Source organism: Schistocerca nitens, chromosome 8 (genome assembly GCF_023898315.1).
Source record: "Schistocerca nitens isolate TAMUIC-IGC-003100 chromosome 8, iqSchNite1.1, whole genome shotgun sequence".
Lineage (NCBI taxonomy): Eukaryota > Metazoa > Arthropoda > Insecta > Orthoptera > Acrididae > Schistocerca > Schistocerca nitens.
The window spans coordinates 216,962,674-216,984,917 of NC_064621.1; the positions used below are offsets into that span (position 1 = coordinate 216,962,674).

At 37.9% G+C, this 22,244-nt stretch overlaps 1 protein-coding gene across 2 annotated transcripts in view; it reads left to right on the top strand.

Annotated features, from left to right (window-relative positions):
* The window catches only part of LOC126198644 (zinc finger CCCH domain-containing protein 11A-like), a 61,875-nt gene extending 39,900 nt beyond the window's left edge, over nucleotides 1-21,975 (top strand). For both annotated transcript variants that reach the window (XM_049935108.1, XM_049935107.1), the window contains 3 exons: nucleotides 2,772-2,901; nucleotides 17,266-17,478; nucleotides 20,420-21,975. In XM_049935108.1, the coding sequence (XP_049791065.1) occupies nucleotides 2,772-2,901; nucleotides 17,266-17,478; nucleotides 20,420-21,120 (1,044 nt within the window). In that variant the 3' untranslated portion in view covers nucleotides 21,121-21,975. The remainder of the gene's footprint in view (nucleotides 1-2,771; nucleotides 2,902-17,265; nucleotides 17,479-20,419) is intronic.
* The last annotated feature ends 269 nt before the right edge of the window (nucleotides 21,976-22,244 follow it).

Sequence of the window (22,244 nt, forward strand, 5' to 3'; positions counted from 1 at the left end):
TGGCCTAGAGACTGGAAGGTTTCATATAAATTATATAATGGTAAGACAGAGATTTAGGAACCAGGTTTTAAATTGTAAGACATTTCCAGGGGCAGATGTGGACTCGGACCACGATCTGAGAGTTTCAGAGGGAACAATTCACAAGAACAGGGGAAAGGAGAACAGTAGAAGAAGAATGGGTAGCTTTGAGAGATGAAATAGTGAAGGCAGTAGAGGATCAAGTAGGTAAAAAGACGAGGGCTAGTAGAGATCCTTGAATAACAGAAAAGATATTGAATTTAATTGATGAAAGAAGAAAATACAAAAAATGCAGTAAATGAAGCAGGAAAAAAGGAATACAAACGTCTCAAAAATGAGATCATCAGGAAGTGAAAAATGCCTAAGCAGGGATGGCTAGAGGACAAATGTAAGAATATAGAGACATATGTCACTAGGGGGTAAAATAGATACTGAATACAGGAAAATTAAAGAGACCTGTGGAGAAAAGAGAACCATTTGTATGAATATCAAGAGCTCAGGTTTGAAACCAGTTCTAAGCAAAGAAGGGAAGGCAGGAAGGTGGAAGGAGTATATAGAGAGTCTATACAAGGGCGATGAACTTGAGAACAATATTATAGAAATGGAGGACGTAGGTGAAGATGAAATGGGAGACATGATACTGCATGAAGAATTTGACATAGCACTGAAAGACCTAAGGCAAAACAAGGCCCCGAGAGTAGACAACATTCCATTAGAACTACTGAAAGCCTTGGGAGAGCCAGCCCTGACAAAACTCTACCATCTAGTGAGCAAGATGTATGAGACAGGTGAAATACCCCCAGACTTCAAGAATAATATAGTAATTCCAATCTCAAAGAAAGCAGGTGTTGAGAGATGTGAAAATTACCAAAGTATCAGCTTAATAAGTCATGGCTGCAAAGTACTGACACAAATTCTTGGCAGACAAATGGAAAAAACTGGTAGAAGCCTATCTTGGGGTAGATCAGTTCGGATTCTGTAGAAATGTTGGAACACGTGAGGCAACACTGACTGTACAACTTATCTTAGAAGATAGATTAAGGAAAGGCAAACCTACATTTCTGGCATTCCAAGTTTTTGACAATGTTAACTGAAATACTCTCTTTCTAATTCTGTAGGTGGCAGGGGTCAAACACAGGGAGCGAAAGTCTATTTTCAATTTGTGCAGAAACGAGATGGCAGTTATAAGAGTCGAGGGGCATGAAAGGGAAGCACTGGTTGGGAAGGGAGTGAGACAGCGTTGTAGCCTATCACCGATGTTATTCAACCTGTATATTGAGCAAGAAGTAAAGGAAAAAAAAGGAAAAAAATTGTAGTAGAAATTAAAATCCATGGAGAAGAAATAAAAACTTTGAGGTTCGCCGATGACATTGTAATTCTGTCTGAGGCAGCAAAAGATCTCGACGAGCTGTTGAACGGTATGGACAGTGTCTTGAAAGGAGGGTATAAAATGAATATCAACAAAAGCAAAACAAGGATAATGGAATGTAGTCAAATTAAATCGGGTGATGCTGAGGGAATTAGATTAGGAACTGACACACTTAAAGTAGTAAAAGAGTTTTGTTATTTGTGGAGCAAAATAACTGATGATGGTCGAAGTAGAGAGGATATAAAATGTAGACTGGCAATAACAAGAAAAGCATTTCTGAAGAAGAGAAATTTATTAACATTGAGTATAGATTTAAACATCAGGAAATCTCTTCTGAAAGTATTTGTATGGCGTGTAGCCATGTATGGAAGTGAAACATGGATGATAAATGGTTTGGACAATATGAGAATAGAAGCTTTCAAAATGTGGTGCTACAGAAGAATGCTGAAGATTAGATGGGTAAATCGCAGGACATGTTCTGAGGCATCAAGGGATGACCAGTTTTGTATTGGAGGGTAAAAATTGTAAAGGGAGACCAAGAGATGAATACCCTAAGCAAACTCAGAAGAATGTAGGGTGCAGTAGTTACTTGGAGATGAAGAAGCTTGCACAGGATAGAGTAGCATGGAGAACTGCATCCTTTCTTCACTCCATTTTAGTTTCCTACATCTTTCATTATTTGACTCTTCTTTTTTTCGCTGTCCCCCCTATCTCTGTTACATACAATGAACTTAGCTTTTCACTCTTATTTACTCGTGTGTTGTTTTAGTAGTAATCTCTATCTTGTGTATTACCCTGTCTTCCACCTTTAAGTTCTCAGGTTTTCAAATCTCGTATGGTGCAATCCCCAACAATCAGTCTTTCCTTCTCATCCTGTGTGGTAAGTCTCCCCTAGCCCGATGTTCTGGGTGACTTTCCTGAACTGTACACCTTTCTCTAAACCTCTCCAGGCCTTTTCCTCCACCCCTCTTCCTTCCTTTTCAACTCTTCTGCCAGAAGAAGGAGCCACTGGCTCCGTAAGCTTGTAATAATTAAATCCTTGTGTGTGTGTGTGTGTGTGTGTGTGTGTGTGTGTGTGTGTGTGTTTACATTCCCCTGCCGCCGCTTGGTGAGCAGATTTTTTATCTGTCCATTTATATTAAATATGTAGTAAGAGTTGTTTCTGGTTTGGTTACTCCTGGTATAAACGTTTGTGCTACTAGATTAAAGGTTTTGCCGGTATAATGTTTTTTTTTTTTTTTGTGTTCTAAATTTTTACTTTGTTATAAAGACACAGAAGAGAACAGTTTTGAGTTAGTTATGCATGGTAGTTCATACTGCGTGTTTCAATGAAAATATATATAATTTTACTTTGGCTAATAAAAAGTAAATAAAATTGTTACAGAAAAATCGTAAATTAATTCCCTGCTACTGGGAGAACCAACCGGGTGGTTGCCGCAAACCACATTGCCCATTTATGCACGAGAAACCACGTGACTCCGCTGGTACTATACCTGAGAAGGTGAATAAAGAAGGTAAGACTATTTTAGTAGATGATTAAAGCAACCAGTTTTAATTATGTCATATACAATTCTATGAAATAACTGGAATGTAAGTATATCGTTTATCTGCAATGAGCAGGTGAAGTGTGAATTCAAAAGCAATACAAGTAATGTGGATCGTGCTCTCTTTTGCAACTGCGTAAAGTCTTATTTGGACCAAAAGTATTTCACTACCATCAGCAGACAGATTTTTGGCTCCTTACATTATTTCCATGTGTATAGTGTTAGAAGCCAGACTGACCACTTACGATGCTTTTAAACAAAGCAAAACTCTTTTGGCCTAAATAAGGCTTTTAACAGTCTCACACACTACATAACCCCCTTATTATTTGTAAAATTGTGACAAAGTATTAGAAATAATCTTTCGTAAGACAGTGTATGTCATAATTGTAGACCACCGCTAACCAAATAAAGTGACCAAGCAATCAATAATAAGTGGCAATATTCTTGGTGTGTGTAGCTATAAAATTGTACAGTTATTTGTTATATAAAGATGGTAACTTGTCACCTGGGGTAACAAATCTGCTAGCTATTTTCTTAGTCAACATTTGGTGTAAAGTCAGAATATTCTGTATTAATTGTAACGTAACCAACTTCAGGTTGCTCATCCTGATAGAAACACAGTCTTCTTAGACACCAACTAGTTCCTCGCCCATTGGTCAGTAAATTGCAGTATGCCAGATGAATGTTTAATGTTCCAGTTTGGAAACTGTTTAAAATTTAAGTAGACACACGTTCCATAGCTATTAGCCGTGGAAAAATGTCATTGTGTGTAATGCATTTAATGGGCAGATCATTGAGTAAGAGGCATTCCTGTTCAGTTTACGCTTTCTTTACCATAAAAGTTGTACAGAAGAAACAGTTCTGTCTTGACAGAGCAACTTGGGATAGGAGTTGAGTAGCGCATTTTCCTCAAGAAGTAATTAAATTTAAATCTACAGCCTGCAATCGAGATGTAGATTTATCATTTTCTCAAATTACTCAGTGGAATTTCAAGTGAGTAGTCCCTTTGGAAAGTTCACAATGATTTTCTACCACAATCCTTGTGCAGTCTAAGTGTTATTTGGTTTATGCTCTCTGTTCTTCTGCTGTTTGTGAGGTATCGACTATTTATATATAACCTTAATTCTTGTAGCTATGGAAACCACACCTTTCTGAATCAGTACTGGATTCACTGTCTGATAGTAGGGAACAATTTTCCTTCTGGTATTTGTAAATATCTCAGTTATTGTCAAGGTAGGTCCACATCTACTTGACTGCTCTTTACAGTATGGAGGAGATGCTTCTTATACTGAAATGGGAAACCCTACAGGAAAGACAACACTTTTTTTTTGTGCAAGAGGCACTGTGGTGGAAATCTAGAGAACCGATATTTGACCCAACTGCAGAAGGATTCTACTGTAGTCGATGTACATTTCGTGTAAGGTCCACAAAGATAAGATGAGAGAAATTAGGGCTCATACTGAGTCTTGTACACAGTCGTTTTTCACTTGCTCTATTTACGGCTGGAAGAGGAAAGGAAGCGGCTAGTAGTGGTATGTGGTGACCTTCACCATGCACTGTACAATGTCTTGTCAATTATGTATCTACATGTAGATGCAACATAATTTTCATTGTAGTTTGTTGTGCTCTACATATGTGATGTTATTTTTGAAATGTTCCCTGTATAATTGTAAGATTTAACATCCAGGGATGTTAATCTAATCACTAGTACCTTCAACATAAAGTTAGCACATACCTGTGGAATGTCCGTTGTTTTTGTTGAGTAGTCCTAAAAACTTAAAACATGGGGGGGGGGGGGGGGGGGCAGAAAAAGAGAAAGGCAGTCACTCATTTGAAGTTGGCCGATGTGTGATGCATAAACGCATATATGACAGCAAATGCATATTACTTTTTTCTAATTTATCTACTCATACTCGCAGGAGCAGCCACACAGACTTGTATAAATTCTAGTTGATTTTTTAAAAATTCATTTTTATTATTATTTTTAGGGTTCTGTGTCTCAGTCCATAAAAACTGAACCCTTATAAGATCATTTTGTTGTCTTCCAACTGTTAAAAACACTTTTTCTCAGGGTTGGGTAGACATATCAAGCAGAAATATATGCCACATACTAATTTATATGGTTCCTTGTCACAACTAAAAAATTGAAGCTTCCCAGTCAATGCAATCAAAAGATATGGCCATTTGCATCACATATTTTGATACAATATAATTCATGAAAACCTATAGCTTACTTCTTGTTGACAGTACAACTAAAGGAAGAAACCAGAAATTGTTAATTTGTAATTATATTGCACATGGAAAAATTTTTTTTGTTCATTTGTTTCCAAATATTTGTCTGTCCATCAGTCTGTTAGGACCTTTTTTTCTCAGGAATGGGTAGATGTATCAAGTTGAAATTTATTAATATTGTTACATTCCATCCTGGATTTTCCAAGTTGAAATTTATGTCACACAATAAGGTCTGTACTCCCTTGGAGGTGTAAAATGTTTAAAGCTTCCAAGTCAGTACAGTCAAAAGACACGACCATTTATGTCACGTATTTTGATACTTGCAAACTCGCACATCAAAACCTGTAGGGTACTTCCCATTGACCTAGAAACATGAAATTTGGCAAGGAAGGAAGGTTTCACAATAAAACCTAAGGGGAAAAACCTGAAAATGCTTAATTTGTATTTATATCGTATGAAGATTTTTTAAAAATTTGATATCTGTCTGTTAGTTCATCCATTAAGTACCCTTTTTCTCAATAACTGGTAGACATATCAAATTCAAGTGTATGTCAGACACTAAGGGCTATGTTTTGCCTGTGGTGTAAAAAGTTTAAGCTCCTTTGTCAATTCACTCAAAAAGATATGGCCAATTACCTAATATATTTTGATAATTGCAAACTCGCTCATCAAAACATACAGGCACTTCCCATTGACCTAGAATCATAAAACTTGCAAGCAGCAAGCTTTCACAGTGAAAGTAAAGGGAAAAAAATCTGAAAATAGTTAATTTGCAGTTATATCACGTGATAAAATATTGTTTTGCCATTTGTTGTGTGTCTGTCTGTCTAGACCCCTTTTTCTTAGGAATGGTTACATGTATGAAGTTGAAATTTGTCACATACTAAAGTCTATTGTCCTTTCGCGGCGTAAAATATTTAAGTTATTTTATTACCTTGCCAGTATCGATAGCAATAACAGGATAATTAGTGGATATTGCTTATAATGTAATATCATTCTTCCAGCAGTTGTATATTAGAAATGGCTAAAAGGAAGGAAGGAACAAAAGTAGTTTAAGATGCTGAAAGGCATTCTTCAGGTTGGATTTTCAAAAGATTTGTGCCCAATTCTATATTCTGCACAGGTGCTTAAAAGTGATTCAGGCCTTTGAAACCTAAAATCCTAAAGTGAATTGAGCTGGCTCTGTATAATTACACAAACTCCAGTAAAAGAAATTTGACAAATTGAAGGGCAGATAAAATCACATATGCCAACTTTAGGGATTGTTTGAGAACTATACCTAATGATCAAAAATTGACTCGGTGACACACGAGCTTGTCACATTACTGATGTGTAGAAACAGAGGAAGGAGGAGGACAGCTGAATGCCATTTACCTGTGTGCGTGTGTGTGCGCGCACGCATGTGCGTGTGTGCGTACAGTGACATGAGTAAGGGCAAGATCGCTGGTGGAGGGGTGGCCAGTGCACTGTCTAGGCCCACAATGTCAATAACAAAGAACCTAATGGAGCAGATACTGTGAAAGCTAGACTGATGCACCAGACATTACTAAGAACTTTGATATTAATCACTGAACTCCAAACAAAGACTCCCACTGTGAGTTGCAGCACCATAAAATGTATGCTAAAAGGTGTGTCAGAAGAGCAGGAACATAAGCAAATGGAGAAATTTTGTCAACTTTCATTTACTAACAATGTGAGGAGTTATTTCTTGGCTTTTACAATAAAGTGGTTAGTATTTCATGCAAGTTCCAATTGGAGGCAAAGCGAAGCTCATGATGTTCTTTGACGATGTGCCCCTGTATGCTGTAAAAACTGCTAGGGAGGTACATATTTGTGCTTCATACAGTGTTTTGACAAAGTGAAGTATGATCTTTGAGTCATGGTTTATTTTAAAACAATCATAAATTGTTGCTGAACTGAAAAATAAACAGATTCATCGTGGCAGTGCATTGTCAGCTGAAGAAAATACTATTATTAAGAAATCTATTTCAGAAAGATTTGCTGTTAAAACAGGTTCAAACAGATGTCTTTGGTAAAGAAAAGAATGTATGTAACTAGTGGAGTATAATATGTTTAAGTAGCTGAACACAAATGATTAAAATATCCATTCCCTTACAGGATAATATTATATTTACTAATCAGAATTTGTGGAAAATAATTTAATGTACATGAAAGATATTAATGTAGGTGTAGGATTACTCTTTCCAATATATGGATGATACATCATATTGTAACAGTATTGTATGGATGATCTCCAAATATTAGTGCTGTGTGATGTTATTGATTTGATTAACAAGGAAACAAGTAAGAAAATTTTTCTTAGAACTAAAATATAGTATGTTCCTCTTGGGGAAAAACATGAAGTGCTTCTGTGTGTCTAATGGATGTCAGTTTTAACACTGTGTTACATTCTGCCATAAGACTTTATGAACTGGTTTGGAATTTAATGCAGAGCATTTATTTGTCTGTAATATAGCAGAAATAGTCCTGCTGCCTCCACTCTGTCAGATAAGATTCCAACTACAAAAAATTCTTCCACAACAAAGGTTTAACTTATTTACCTTATTGCATGTCCATCATGTAAGTGCAGTTCAACACACTTGAACATGGAGATGGGTTCTGGAGTTAAGAGAGACCACTAAATCAGAAATTCAGGAGTAATCTGATCTGTGCATTGCAGAGAGTGGAACATGTTTCACCTCTAATTGGAAAACTTAAAGTTCTTAGCTTGTCCCATCTGCTTTTCAGTGATATTTGATAGTAAATAAAAAACAATGTTATTAAAGGTAAAATTTATAAACATCTAACAATGGTTCTAAATCTGACTTCTTTTCTGTTTGGCAAAATCCAGAATGCAATAATGACAATATTATGAAAAGGATAGTTGCTGCTCATTATGTACTGGAGATGCTGAATTACAGAGAGGCATGGAAAAATAGACTGTCGACAAAGCTTTTGGCCAAACAGGCCTTCATGAGAGTAGAGAGAAAACACACACACACACACACACACGACAATCTTTGGCTGCCAAGGCCAGACTGTGAGCAGCAGCACATGATAGCAACTGGGTGGTGGTGGTGGTGGTGGTGGTGGTGGTGGTGGTTGGTGGTGGTGGTAAGAAGGAAGCTGGTGTGGGGAGGGGGAAGGATAGCAGGGTAGGGTGGGAGACGGTAAAGTGCTGCTAGTGGGAGCATACAGGAACGAGTTGGGGAGAGGATAGGGCAACAAGATGCAGTTGGGAGAATAGGCACAAAGGGGAGGGGGGAGCAGAAAAGGAGAGAAGTAAAATGCTGTATCTTACCCTCCAATACATCACTATTAAATTTTTCTTACTGTCTTCATTAGTTTCAAAAGCTTCAAGAGGCGTAAGATATACGAAAAAAACTTTTTATTTATCTTCATTTTCACTTGTTGTTGTTGGCTCCACTTCTTGCATCTAGGGGTACATTCTTGTGGCTGAAAGTTTGATTTAATGTTGTGGGTTCCTGATGACTAAATAACTTAGGAAGTTGTGCCTGTATATTTCTCGAATTTTATTCTTTGCAACATTTTTAAATATCAAACCATCTTCACAATGTCCACTTAATATTCAAAATTACATTATTAGTGTTGATCATACAAATACATCTGTCTCCATCAGAAGCATACACACTACTACTTTGCATTCTGCAGTACTCAATTATTCCAAAAAGTTTACAAAGCGAAAGAGTTTATAAACTTTCTCGACAAAAGAAGAATCGTGCTAAAATTTATCATTATCTATAAATGAATCCAGAAATAAATTTAACAATTCACATTAGTTTGTGCAATTAATAACATGAATTTTAAGTATGCCAGAATTTCTTATTTCAAATATTTCTAAAACAAGAATAATTTTAACTGTACGTACAGAATACTAACAAAATAATTTCTTGTTATACATTTTAGGCTGAAATATAATAAATCGTATACAAAATGAAATGAAATTCTTTCAGTGAAACAGCCATGAATGTTCACCTATACAGGAATCGATACTATACACAGTATCAGTTATTCATATATAAAAAAAAGGTAATGTTAGAGGAGGGTGTCCCATTAAGTATGTAGTTGAAACAGCGGGCTGTGTAGTGTTGGAATGGGAACAGGGAAGGTGGTAGGTGGGTAAGAACAATGATGAACAAAAGTTGAGCCAGGAGGTTTACGGGAATGTCGGATGTATTGTAGGGAGAGTTCCCATGTTCACAATTCAGAAAAGCTGGTGTTATTGGAAAGGATCCAGATGGCACAGACTATGAAGCAGTCATTAAAATGAAGAATGTCATGTTTAGCAGTGTGCTCAGCAACTGGATGGTCCAGCTGTTTCTTCCCCACAGTTTGTCGATGGACAGACAGCTTGTTGGTTGTCATGCCACATCGAATGCAGCACAGTGGTTGCAACTTAGGTTATAGATAAGATGATCGGTTTCACGGGTAGCTTTGCCTTTGATGGGATAGGTGATGCTTGTGACTGGAATGAAGTAGGTGGTAGTGGGAGGATGTATGGTACAGGTCTTGCATCTAGTCTGTTACATGGGTACGAGCCATGAGGCAAGGCTTTGGGAGCAAAGGTTGTGTGGGTATGGACAAGGATATTGTGTAAGTTTGGTGAGTGGCAGAATACCATTATGGAAGGGGTGGGAAGGATAGTGGGTAGGACAAGGTACTCGAAACCCTAGCAGAGAATTTAGTTGCTCCATTCCTGGATGGTACTAAGTCACGAGAGGAGTGCTCCTGTGTGGCCGGACAGTGGGACTTTGGGAGGTGGTAGGGAACTGGAGAGATAAGGCACAAGAGACCTGATTTTTGTCTGAGATTGGGAGTGTAATTACACTCTGTGAAGACCTCAGTGAGACCCTTGATGTTTTTCGAGAGGGACTGCTCGTCCCTACAGATGCAATAGCCATGGGTGGCTAGGTTTTATGGAAGGGCCTGCTTGGTATGGAGTGGGTGGCAGCTGTTGAAGTGAAGGTATTGGTGGTTTGTAGGTTTGACATGGATGGATGTACTGAAGTAGCTATCTTTGAGGCAGAGATCAACATCGAGGAAGGTGGCTTGTTGTGTTGAAGCAAATGGAGGAGATGATGTTGAGGTTCTGGAGGAATGTGGATAGGGTGTCCTCAACATCGATCCAGATCACAAAGATGTCATCAATGAATGGGAGCCAGGTGAAGGGTTTGGGATTCTGGGTGATTAGAAAAGATTCCTCTTGATGGTCCATGACTAGGTTGGCATAGGATGGTGCCAAGCTGGTGCCCATAGCCATTCCCCGGATTTGTTTGTAGGTGATGCCTTCAAAGGAGAAGTAATTGTGGGTGAGGATATAGTTGGTCATGGAACCAAGGAAGGGGGTTGTAGGTTTGGAATCACCAGGCATTGAGAAAGGTCGTGTGCAATAGCGGCAAGGCCATGGGCATTAGGGATGTAGTGTAAAGCGAGATAGCATAATTAGTGGTAAAGAAACAGGAACTGTGGAAAGTCGGTGGAGGATGTGGTTATCTTTTATATAGGAGGGTAAGTTGTGGGTAATAGGCTGAAGAAGGTGTTCGTGTACAAGAGCAGAGATTCTCTCAGGGAGCACACAGTAACTGGTCACAATGGCACATTCTGGGTGATTGCATGGAAGCTTGTAGAAGGTAGGAGTGCAGGGAGTGGTAGGGGTGAGAAGAGAGAGGGACTCCGGAGAGAGGTTCGGGTATGGGTCGAAGGTTTTGAGGAGATACTGGAGATTCTGTTGGATTTCTGGAAAAGGATCACTGTAGCAGGGTTTGTAGGGTGATGAACAATGGTGGAACCTTTTTAAGCAGGTAGGATTTTAATGTCGGGATCAGTTTTTAGGTGGTGGATTGTATTTCTCTCTGGGGATGTAAGGTTAGCTTGCATGTTGAGGTATTTGGGGAATGATGGCAATGCATGGTTAGAGGTTAAGAAATTCTGGGAAGTTAAGAGGGGTGATTTGGGGGCAGTGGGGGTGGATCACGGTTGGCTGGACGAGTGAACTGTCAGGCAGGGTTCAACATTGGTCTTTGGTTGCGTTATGTACAAGGTAAGCTGCAACCATTATGCTGCACTCTATGTGAGCATGACAGCCAAGAAGCTGTCTGTTTCCATGAATGGCCGCCGAAAACTGTCACCAAGGAACAGCTGGACCACCCAGTTGCTGGCACACTGCCCAACGTGATGTTCTTCATTTCAATGACTGCTTCACAACCTGTGCTGTCTGGATCCTTCCTGCCAGCACCAGCTTTTCTGAGTTGCGCAGATGGGAACTTTCCCTACAATATATTCCACATTCCCATAACCTCCTGGTCCCAACCTTCATTAGTTAGTTGTCCTAGCCTACCTATCCCCTCCCTGTTCCCATTCCAATACGACACAGCCCTCTGTTCCACCAATGCATGGAGAGTCATTTTCCTTCTCTCCTTTTCTGCCCCCTTCCCTCCCCCTCCTCCCCTCTGTCTAATTTGCCAACAGCACAAAGCTGCCCTACCCTCACCCCACTTCCTCCATGTATGCTCCCACAAGCATGACTTTACCATGCTCCACCCCTACCATGCTATCCCTCCCCTTCCCCACTCCAGCCTCCTCATTACCCCCACCATCATGCAGTGCTGCTTCCAGACTGGCCTTGGCAGCCAGAGACTGTGGTCATGCGTGTGCGAGATGCATTTGCGTTAGTGAGTGTGTGGACGTTGTCCATTCTGATGCAGGTCTGTTTGGCAGAAAGCTTTGTTTGACAGTTTTTTTCTTTTCTGTTAGTATTGTCTTTTTATTTAAAGTTGAGTGTGAACAGCAGTTTTGGTTGTTTTAAGTTGTAATTGTGCATCATTCTATTCTTCATTATTAGAGTACAGTGGACTCTTGTTAGCACATTTTTGAAAGGACCACAAATTTTGAACCTCATAAACAGGGGAATGTGTTACCAAAGAATACCTAATTCAGTAATGATTTGATTCTTCTGTCAATATAAATATGGAATTAAGGGTACTATATTTGGGGTAATGTGCAGTCTCATAACACCACATTTCCTGATGTGCTATTTCAGTAAATTATTATTCAGAATGTCCCATTTTTGAGAAAACTTTCAGAATATCACGCCCAGAAACACTCTAAGTTACATGTTAGTATAGAAGAAGCAAAAAATGCGTTAAATATGGGGACATTGGCTAAATCTGATGTAGCAAATGTGTACCCTTCTACCATCAGCCAATTGGAATGCAAGAAGGTCATGTGGTACGAGAGCTTAACCTCTAGCATCCAAAATACATAAAAAGGCATGTGATGTAGGAAAAATAAAATTACACTAAAATTACAATTTTTATTACTTTTCTCAAAACAAAGAAAACTTTTTTCATTTAGTGTGTCTCCACACTACAGATAATTGAATAAGGGTTGTCATTTCAACAATCTATCAGTATATTGTACATCTTTTTTGCTTAACTACACTATAACACAGCAGGATAGAGTGCATAGTCCTGTCTGTAAAAAGGTTTGGAAAAAATTCAACAGTTTATTGTTTATTTTGTCATGTTATAAATATTGTATTGTCTATCTTAATTAATAAAGTCCATCACTTCTTCATCGACTCCAAAAATCGAAACATGATGCTAAAGTGTGTCCATGCATTCAGTAGCTTTTAACATTGTAAGAAATGCTCTGCTTCATCCTCATCTTCACTTTTTCTTGTTCCTTGTCCATCTGTTCTTGCAAGACACTGTCAGTTTTCATGGGCTGACAGACAGCAAAACCTTCCTCACATCCAGCATATTCATCAAAGCTAAGTTAGTTAGTGTTTTCTTGTTGCTCCATTATTTGCTGCTGTTTTCAGCTACAGTTCCTACATTTTCTGGCACAATGTCTTCTGAAAGTATCTAATGAAAGCCAGTCTTCTTGAAGCAGTTAGAGATTGTGCTTTCTGGTATAGAATCCCAAGCACTTACAAAATGCATAGCATACAAGGTCGTAACCTTTTTCATCATAGTATCTAGATAGGTCAGCATCTTATTTATGAGAACCTTTTGTATTTTTGTTTCAGGCATTTTATAATGCATTGGTAAAGTGGCTGAAGGTAGCTTGTAGAACTGGGAGGAAAAACTCTACTTTTATCATATGCAGATACAGTGTATTTTGGGTATGCACTGCACACCGGTCAATAAACAGGTGTGTTTTCCTATTTATCTAAGAATTGTTCGATGTAATTGTTGTTACCCGTGCGTTCATGTTAGACATACACTTACATGGAAATGTTCACACATTTTAAGGCATCGTAGACTCTTTGCCTTTCCAGTTATTAGTGGCTCCAACTTTCATGTTTCGCATTCATTATAACATAATACAACAGCCTCTCTTTGCTAAATTATCCGCCATGGCATTTTTCACTTCTGAACTCATTTTTGTCAGACAGAAGGTGGAGAAAATAAGACAGTTTCATCTGCATTAAAAACATCATTGGGGCTGTAGTTTTCTGTGATTGGGAATAGTATTTCTCCTTGACTGAACTGTATCAGTATGTACTCTTCCAGCCTCACATCAAAGACACTTATACACTAAACAGTGTCCATTCATGAACATTTTGCTGCAACCATTAGATACTCTGAAATCTGGGAGCCCCAACTTCAGTGTCAAATATATTGCTTTAGCATGAACCACAGTACTGTCAGCTGGAATATTCGAACCATGAACTTGTTCTATCCTCTTCAGTAGCATGTTTTCCAGGTCTGGAAATTGATCGTTATACATTTGCTTTCCTGTGCCATTTCCTCCTTACAAACCTACTGTTTTAATTATTTTTCTTTTGCTCACAATTTTATGTAATGTTGATGGAGGAATGTTCAGTTTTTGAACAATACCAACACACTTCATGTGTGAGTGTTTGTCCGCTTCCTGAATAGTGTTCGACTTTTCTTCATTTGTAAACTATCTCACTGTCTCTTAATAAATGACGTACCAGTACACTGTTTTTAACACAACCAAAATCACAAACTGAGAGTCAGTCAAAAGATAATCACAAACAAAGAACACCAGCATCTGAGTTACACGCTATACGATTTACTGTTTGGCCACTACAGAAGTCTTGAAGTCATCAGAGCGACTGCTAACCTGTACAAACTACTTCCACACATCATTTATACCATAGCAAATGATCTGTGAATTTGCCAGCACTGTCTCTATGTCCATTTCTGCACTCCACAGCTGCAAATTTCCTACTCCCGCCACTCTTGGCAGTAAAAGTTGCAGCAGCTACCCCAGCATTTGTATGTACTAAGAAGGTAGGGAGAATGTACAAACGAGTCTTTCAATGTCTGTTTACTGCAGTTGGGACTAGGAGTTCCAAAAATTGACATACTATGTGGGAAGACATGGTAGTGAGGAATGTACTAACAATATTGTACTGTACTTGCTAGTGTAAAGGAGAGTACTACAAGCAACTTGGCCCCCCTCAAGTTTGGTGGCAGGCAGGTGCGTATTTGAGAGATGATATGGTTTCTGCCACATACCTTATTGCCTCTCTCCTCATACTCATTTCTCTTATGTTTATTGCCATTTCCAGTGCAAAATTTTTTATATTCGTATCCTTCTAAATTATTTAAGTAACAATGCTGCCACCTGTACCATTCAGATTTTCCCCCTCTGACAATGTCTTTGCTGGAGACAAAATCTCCTTTCAAAAATCCATCACACCCATTAGAAGTTATTTATGGGTTACCCTTGAAGAAAGATGAACAACTGCCTGGCATGTTCTTCTTGACACTTGTTTTAAAGTAGTGTCAAGTTGCTATGTCATATGTTTGTCTTAAGCACTAGTGATGAACCTGTTTTACAGATTACATGATTTTTACATTTGAAGTGCTAGAAAGTTATCCCGTTTATGAGACAATATATTCAAATCCTTATTTTTTAGTGAATCTCAAATCAGTGAAGGTTGATTGTTTAAACAATCAAATTTTCACAAAGTTGTGTGAAAGGAATATTGGGATCTACAATGAGGTCATTAGAAAGAGAGCACAAACTTAGTTTGAGGAAGGACAGAAGAGGAAGTCAGCTGTCTTTTTCAAAGGAATCTTCTCTTGGCATTTGCCTTAACTGGTTTAGGGCGAACATGAAAAGCTTAAATGTGGATGGTTTTGTGTGATTCAAAGTGTCTTGCCACAGCTGATGTGTGGTATGACGGAGGAAAAATATATAACCATGTTGGTTTTTTAATAAAAAAAATTTCAGAAAAGCTATTGCATTGGTATATTCTAGTGCCTTTCCGCAATGCTTTGGGTATTCTGAAGTTAGGTGAGGTAGATGAAGTAGCGTTGAAAGATTGTATGCTCTGTAGGTGATCGTAGGAAAAATTATGATAACATCATATAGAGCAGCAGATTCTTCCATAAAGTAAATATTATGTAATCAACTCAAATGGGGATACAGTGCTTGTAATGGAGTAGGAGTCATTTAAGTCTTACAGATAGTTACATAATTCCATATTTCCGAAATCATTTACACAATTTCTATCGATATGATTTGGTGAGAGTCAGTTTGCAAGTTATGTATACATCATTTTTTGTGTGTATGGCTACAGATTTACCATTCACATATTATTAAAAACAAATATGAACATATTTGTCTAACACTAATAGTGTTAGTCGTGAAATGCACTTGACTTTTAGGGTAAAGTAAAAGTCTTTGACTCCTACATGCATGTTCTATTATGACAATGAAAATTCCAGGATGGAGACAATAAACAAAAATGAGGAAAGGCAACCACTCTTAAAAGTAGAACTAATTCAGCTGCAAGTGAGTGCCTGCCTTTATAAATTTTTGTTTGTTGTATCAGATATTATGCAAGTTTTTAATTAAAATTTGTCTATAGAGTAGGTAGTTTTGCCAGAAGAATGTTATTGGGCAAATGATGAACATTTTTAATTGCATTTTGATCACCTTTTTGCACAACTGACAACTGTGTAGCAAGTAATGATGGCCACTTATTTCTTTTAATGTTGTAAATATGAACATTGTCATTAGTCTCAAATTGTGCTCAATGATGTGTTTCAGTAAATGCAAGTGTACTCCTTCAAATGATGACTAGGAATTGACTATGAGTGAGCGTTACATATTATTTTCAATGGTCACTCTTTGCTTCCTGTCACCCGCTCCCCTCTCTGTCATAGTGACATGGTGCCATTGTCAGTACTTTTGTATTGGCAAGTAGAAATTTACATAACTTAATGACCTACCCCAGCTGGTGCACAGCTAAGTATCTACAGCAGGGCGAGCTGTCTGATGTAGCGGCAATAGCAAGTGGAAATGTACAAAGCTAGTGACCTTCTCCAGCTCTGCGCAGCTAAGTACCTCCAGGTGGGCCAGTTGTCCAATGTAGCAATAATTTTGTTTACGAGCCTCTGCATACGTTGCCACCCAGTTCCCCCAACTGCACTGCTGGTATCGCTTGAGCTCTATACAAAAAAGAGTGTTCTCATCAACTTAATATCTGATAAGTCATGTAACACAGGTCCTTTAGGAAGTCTGGTAGTTTGTGTGGGCCTGGTGCTGCAGTTGGGCAGTCTTTGCCTTTCTCTTGTGCCCACAAACCTCCCTTGTGAATGAGTCTGTCTGTTAGTGAAAACCGCATTAAAATCCCTATATTATTTTCTCAGATTATCCTGAGATATAGGAAAAAAAAAGCGGTGAGGGAACTTAAATTTATATATGTACTGATAAGGTAAGCCGTTTATTAATTGTGTCTGAAGGTAAAAATTACGTGAAGATCAGAATTCACTGAAATTAGCAATTTGAAAAGTGCTGTATTTCTTCCAATAAAGATTTTCGCGGCATAGATGCTCGGACCTTGAAGAGCTTGTAGAGAACTTGAATGTACTTCATTCTTAGTTTATTAAAAATTTATTTGCAGAGAACGACTTCAGTCATTTGAAGTAATCATTAACAATTTCTTCTGTTGCTATGTCTCTGAGAAGCTTAATTGTTAGATTTGTGTCTTCTAGAAAAATTAACAACTTCGCTTTATATGTGAAGGGTAGGTCATTCACACATATAAAGGACTGTGGTGATGATAATAATGATGTCCTTTCATATGGTCCACAGCACCCGGTGAAGTGAGCACTGGCTATAGCAACAATGACCGCCTTGGAGGAGTCCTGCCCACAACAACAGAAGCAGATGCATCATCTTTGGGTGCTGGACGTGGCCGCAGGCCCGTTGTTCCATTACAACAGCAGCAGCCAGGAAGTGCAAGTGACAGTGTTGCTGGATACGGAAGTCCACCTGTTGATCCTCTTGTAGTCAACTTTGAGGAAGGTATGCGGCTCTATTAGACTGTCCGCAATTAACATCTTGATTTTGAGAATACATCCTTCAGTTTTCAACAGTTGAATCTTAAGTGCCAGCATTGATGTTCTCTGTGTTTTCTTCAGAGGGTTAGTGTTTCTTAATTCTTGTGAGAATCAATCATCTTGGTTCTTGATAAACATGGTTGTATTTTTCACCTATGGTGTAGGGAGAAGTGTTGTTTGAATTACATTTTTATAAGTGGCATAGATCTATGTTCCACATAGTAAGGCAGACTATTTTTGATTTTCTGTTTGGCTTTTCCGTCCCATGCTTATTTATCTCTATTTGTCTGTCTGTGTGTGTACTTGGGGGAGCGGGGGGGGGGGGGGGGGGGAGATAGTGTTTCTGACATTACACAGTTATTTGCTCATCATGTTTGTGTCTGCCTGTTGAGTGTAGTTTTTCCGTATGTGTGTGTGTGTGTGTGTGTGTGTGTGTGTGTGTGGTGGGGGGGGGGGGACATTTTTTCAGTCCACATATAAAAGCATTTATATTTCTGAGTTATTTGATGTTATTATGTTACAGTATTACTGGTCTCTGTAATACTTGTGGGCAGATTAAAATGTTGGATCTGTTGTTATTTGTCTCCAAACTTGGACATGATCCGTGTTTCAGAAGTGACATCATTTTAATCTTAACACTGCTGTCGTGCTGAGTTATTACATAATCATTATAACATAAAGCAATGAAGTCATGAATTAAATTTTTTTGAGTAATTATTATAACATGATATGTATCTAATTATAAATATGTTATTTTGACATTGTAAGAGTATATGTTTATCAGATCTTTTATTTCTTTTTGTTTAATTGTGTTTCTAATATGTTTGAAATGTTATGAAAGCTTGATTATTTGCTTTAGGAGAACATAGTTAATTCTTTCGATCATACCGTATTTTTCCTCAATTTTTCAAGTAATTTTGCTCATTTACCATGGCAATAAGTATGTGCTTTGACAAGACTGGTTGTTAATTTTTTTACAGAACTAATTGCAAATGATATTCAGTTGTGGGTATGGTCCTTTTCTTCTTATTTTTTTATCAGACTACTGCACTGGTACTGTTAGTTGCAGCATGTTGGACAAATATGTTTAGAAATGAGCACTTGTTTATATTCAGACTAAACGATTCAGACTGTTATCCTGTGCATTTCTTCTTTGTGCAATTAAGTAATACCAATGCAGCCAGGATATTTTGCCAAGTTCCTGCAGTACACGATACTAATATTCTGAAAATTTCTCAGACTTGAGTGCTGTTTGCTCGGGGGGGGGGGGATAGATCTGTGACTCTTAATACTCAGGAAATGCCCTCCTATTGGATTGTGATTTTCAATTATTACACGTAATGTTGTGAAATCGTTGAATCAGCTTCATTGTTAATTATTATGTTAAAATTCAATATCCACATGCCATGTTACAGTTGTATTACTCCATTTTGTTTGGAAACTGATCTGCAAGGCACTGTTAACAGCAATTGAAAAAATAAAATAGCAGAATAATAATAGTTTTCATGATTGTTACAGTAAAAGTGGAATCATTCATTAAACATAAAAGTAATACAGCTGATATTAACAACAATCCTGTATTACATATTGATCCCATGAGCTTCTCACTCCAGATTATGTCTTTGTTAGCTATCTTTAATCGGTGTGCAGAACTGTTGCTGCTTAGTTGTTAAAATATTAATTTCTGCTGTTATCCACTTCAGTTTATTTGGGTCTTTTAATGACTTAGTGCACATATTTGTGAGAATTCATTTTCTTCATGAATCTTGTACTTGAGTAGTAACTACAAAACTGAGAAGTATGAAACTGCTCTATGGCAGTGAACTATCCTGAAGCATATTAACGTAGAGTATGCTTATATTATTATCTTTTGTAATGTGAGAGTTCATAATGAAATTGCCTATTCATTAACATGTCATATTGTAAGTAGAGATGAATGTTTATTGTATTTCCTGGTGGTGAGAACTGACTTAATAACCAAAGTACGCCACAGTGATATTAATTTGTACAACTAACGTATAATACCCAGTCTCTTTAGTTGTGTGCAATAATTTATAAATGTTTATTAGAAAAGTGCTAGCATATACTGAGGTTCTCACCTGTTTGTCTGTGGTGCATGTGTATGCAGAAAGCTACAATGCCACAATGTGTGCTTTTGATTATTATTAATTACTGAATTTAGGGAGTGGAAAGATATTTATATTGCATTGTGGGGTCAATACACAATATTAAAATATGACTAGCATTTGTGATTCCTGGTTCTGTGTTGCATTTTACTTGTCACCTTGTGGTATAGGTTAGGTTGTTGTGTTCAACCTTCATCCATCTTAATATGTACTAATCATCAAAATTTGTCAATTTGAAGACTCTATTTATTGTGACATCTCCATCTGAAAATTTTGCAATAATGGTCTTTTTATGAGATTTCATGTGTATATAAAGTTGCTGCTTCTGTAGCTGCAGAGTACTGCCATTTTAGCGCAGGCACTATTATTCCATTTGGCTGCTTCATTTATTCAGATTTTATTGTATAGTTTAAAATGGAACACAATTTATGAACAACGTTTCTTTGGTTTTTACTATGGAAAGTAATACTGCGACTGTATTGTTTTGATCTTCAATATTATTCAGTTTTTATTTATTGCTGAGCAGAAATTGTGTACCAGTCCTGCTGCAGCAGGAAATATATATATTAAGTGACAAATAAACATGTTTACAAAAACTGTATGTATGAAATAATTGCTGATCTGCAAGAATGCCACCAAAGTAGTAAAATAAAGCCATTTCTTATCTGTTGATTGATTTTGGCAATATTGCCTCTCCAAAAGAGAGAAAAATCTTTTCAGATGAAAAGTTCAAAATTTCAGATTTTGGCTAATATATTGCTATTGTGCGTGTTCTTGCAGAGTCAGACAATGAAAGTGTTCCTACCACGACCCCTACCAAGAAGCCACAGAGGAAGGTGCATGTTAAGACCCTGGAGGAGATCAGACTAGAACGTATCCAGGCTGAGTCTGCTGCGTTCTATGGCTACGGAGACGATGGAGGAGGGAGTGCGCCACAAGCTCCGAGTGACCTGCGTTCCAAGATATCTCGCAGGACTGAAGGTGCGTCAGATCCTTCCACGTTTAGAGTGCTCACTCTTGAAGAGATACGACGTGGTCGACGAGGAGTGACTGAGGAGGAAACAGAGAGCAGTGAAGCAGGTAGCAGTGAGGTGCAGTATAAGAGGTTAGCAGATTTCGAGAGGACTGCTGCCCCTCCAAAAAAACTTAGGAGGAAACCTCCACCCAGGGCACCACCAGATGTTACTACCCACTCTGGTGTTGTCAAACTAAAAAGACGTAGAGATTCCGAAGTAACGACGTCATCTGGTTTGGGAATGCCAGACAGTACAACGAGAGATCTGAAAGCCAATGGTGTGTCACGTGAGAATTTTCATGGTGAATGCCCCCCACTTTCAATGTTCAAAGAAATGACAGCAGAGGAAGATGAAGACGAACTGCTGGAAACTGATGAAGAGACTGATGGTACAGTAGCAGCAAATGAGATATCAGCATATGATGATGTTGTCCTTGATGACATTGATGAGTTGCTTAACGTGTGAGCTGTGTATTCTCTATACAAATTGTGGCCTTATAAGTGTGTCTGATGTGGAACAATTTATCACAGTTCTCGATACCGCAAAAGATATCACATTCCATTTGTATAGTGTGAAAAGAGGAATGAGCCACATGTTCACATTTCATTTTTAAAGACCAGATGTTAATTAATTTAATTGTTTGTGTACACGTACACATGTTTATGTGTGTGTGTGTGTGTGTGTGTGTGTGTGTGTGTGTGTGTGTGTGTCAAAGTAAAATAACATTCAGCATAATGTGTGAATTACAGCTCTTCAGTTGTATAATTCAAAACTTTACATCTGTGTAAAAATTTGTTACCTCTTGTTGGTATATTATTTGTTTATCACTGTCAAATTGATTTACGTATTTAAAAATTGTAAACTATTTTTTCCCTTGCAGTGAAAGCATGGAATGTTTACAGTGTGTTCCTTGTCCCAGTCTATTATTTTTTTTCTATTAAGACAGGTTGGAGAAAATGTTTCACAAGAAAAGGGTCTTTAATTCAGATGTGTGTTGTTGGCCTTTATTATAGGTCACAAAGTGGCGAACTTCTAGTTAACGTATGATCATTATTTGTATCCTGTTCTTGTTAAGTTAGTAAAGTATAGTGAACTGTGATTATTTCATGTTACATTCATGAAGTCATTTGATCCTTACCATGTTTATGTACGATTTTACATAATTACAAAAGGGTTGAATTTACAGAAATTTACTAGAGACTGTGCCCCAGGAATCGGTGTTTTCTGCCCCCTATGCTAAGTGCATGTACTTTGTGCTTGCAGAAGATACCACTTGAGCAGTAGTAGAACAATACATATCACGTGTTTGTTGTGGAATAATTTTTTAAAAAAATTATTGCCTCTTTGAGAAGAAGATTCCTTGATTGTTCCATCATTGTTATATGTCACGATGATGTCCCTAGCTGTAATATACACTTATGAAACTGCTTCTGGTCAAGACAGTGAGGCACAATGTGAAAAGGAGCTCTTGATACTCAGTTTGCAAACAGTGTTGGCACTGTTGAAGTAAGTCTCATGAATATTGTCGAAGTGTCACAAACAAACTTGAAATTTTATCTCTGCAGAGTGGTTGTTGTGCAAGACCTCAC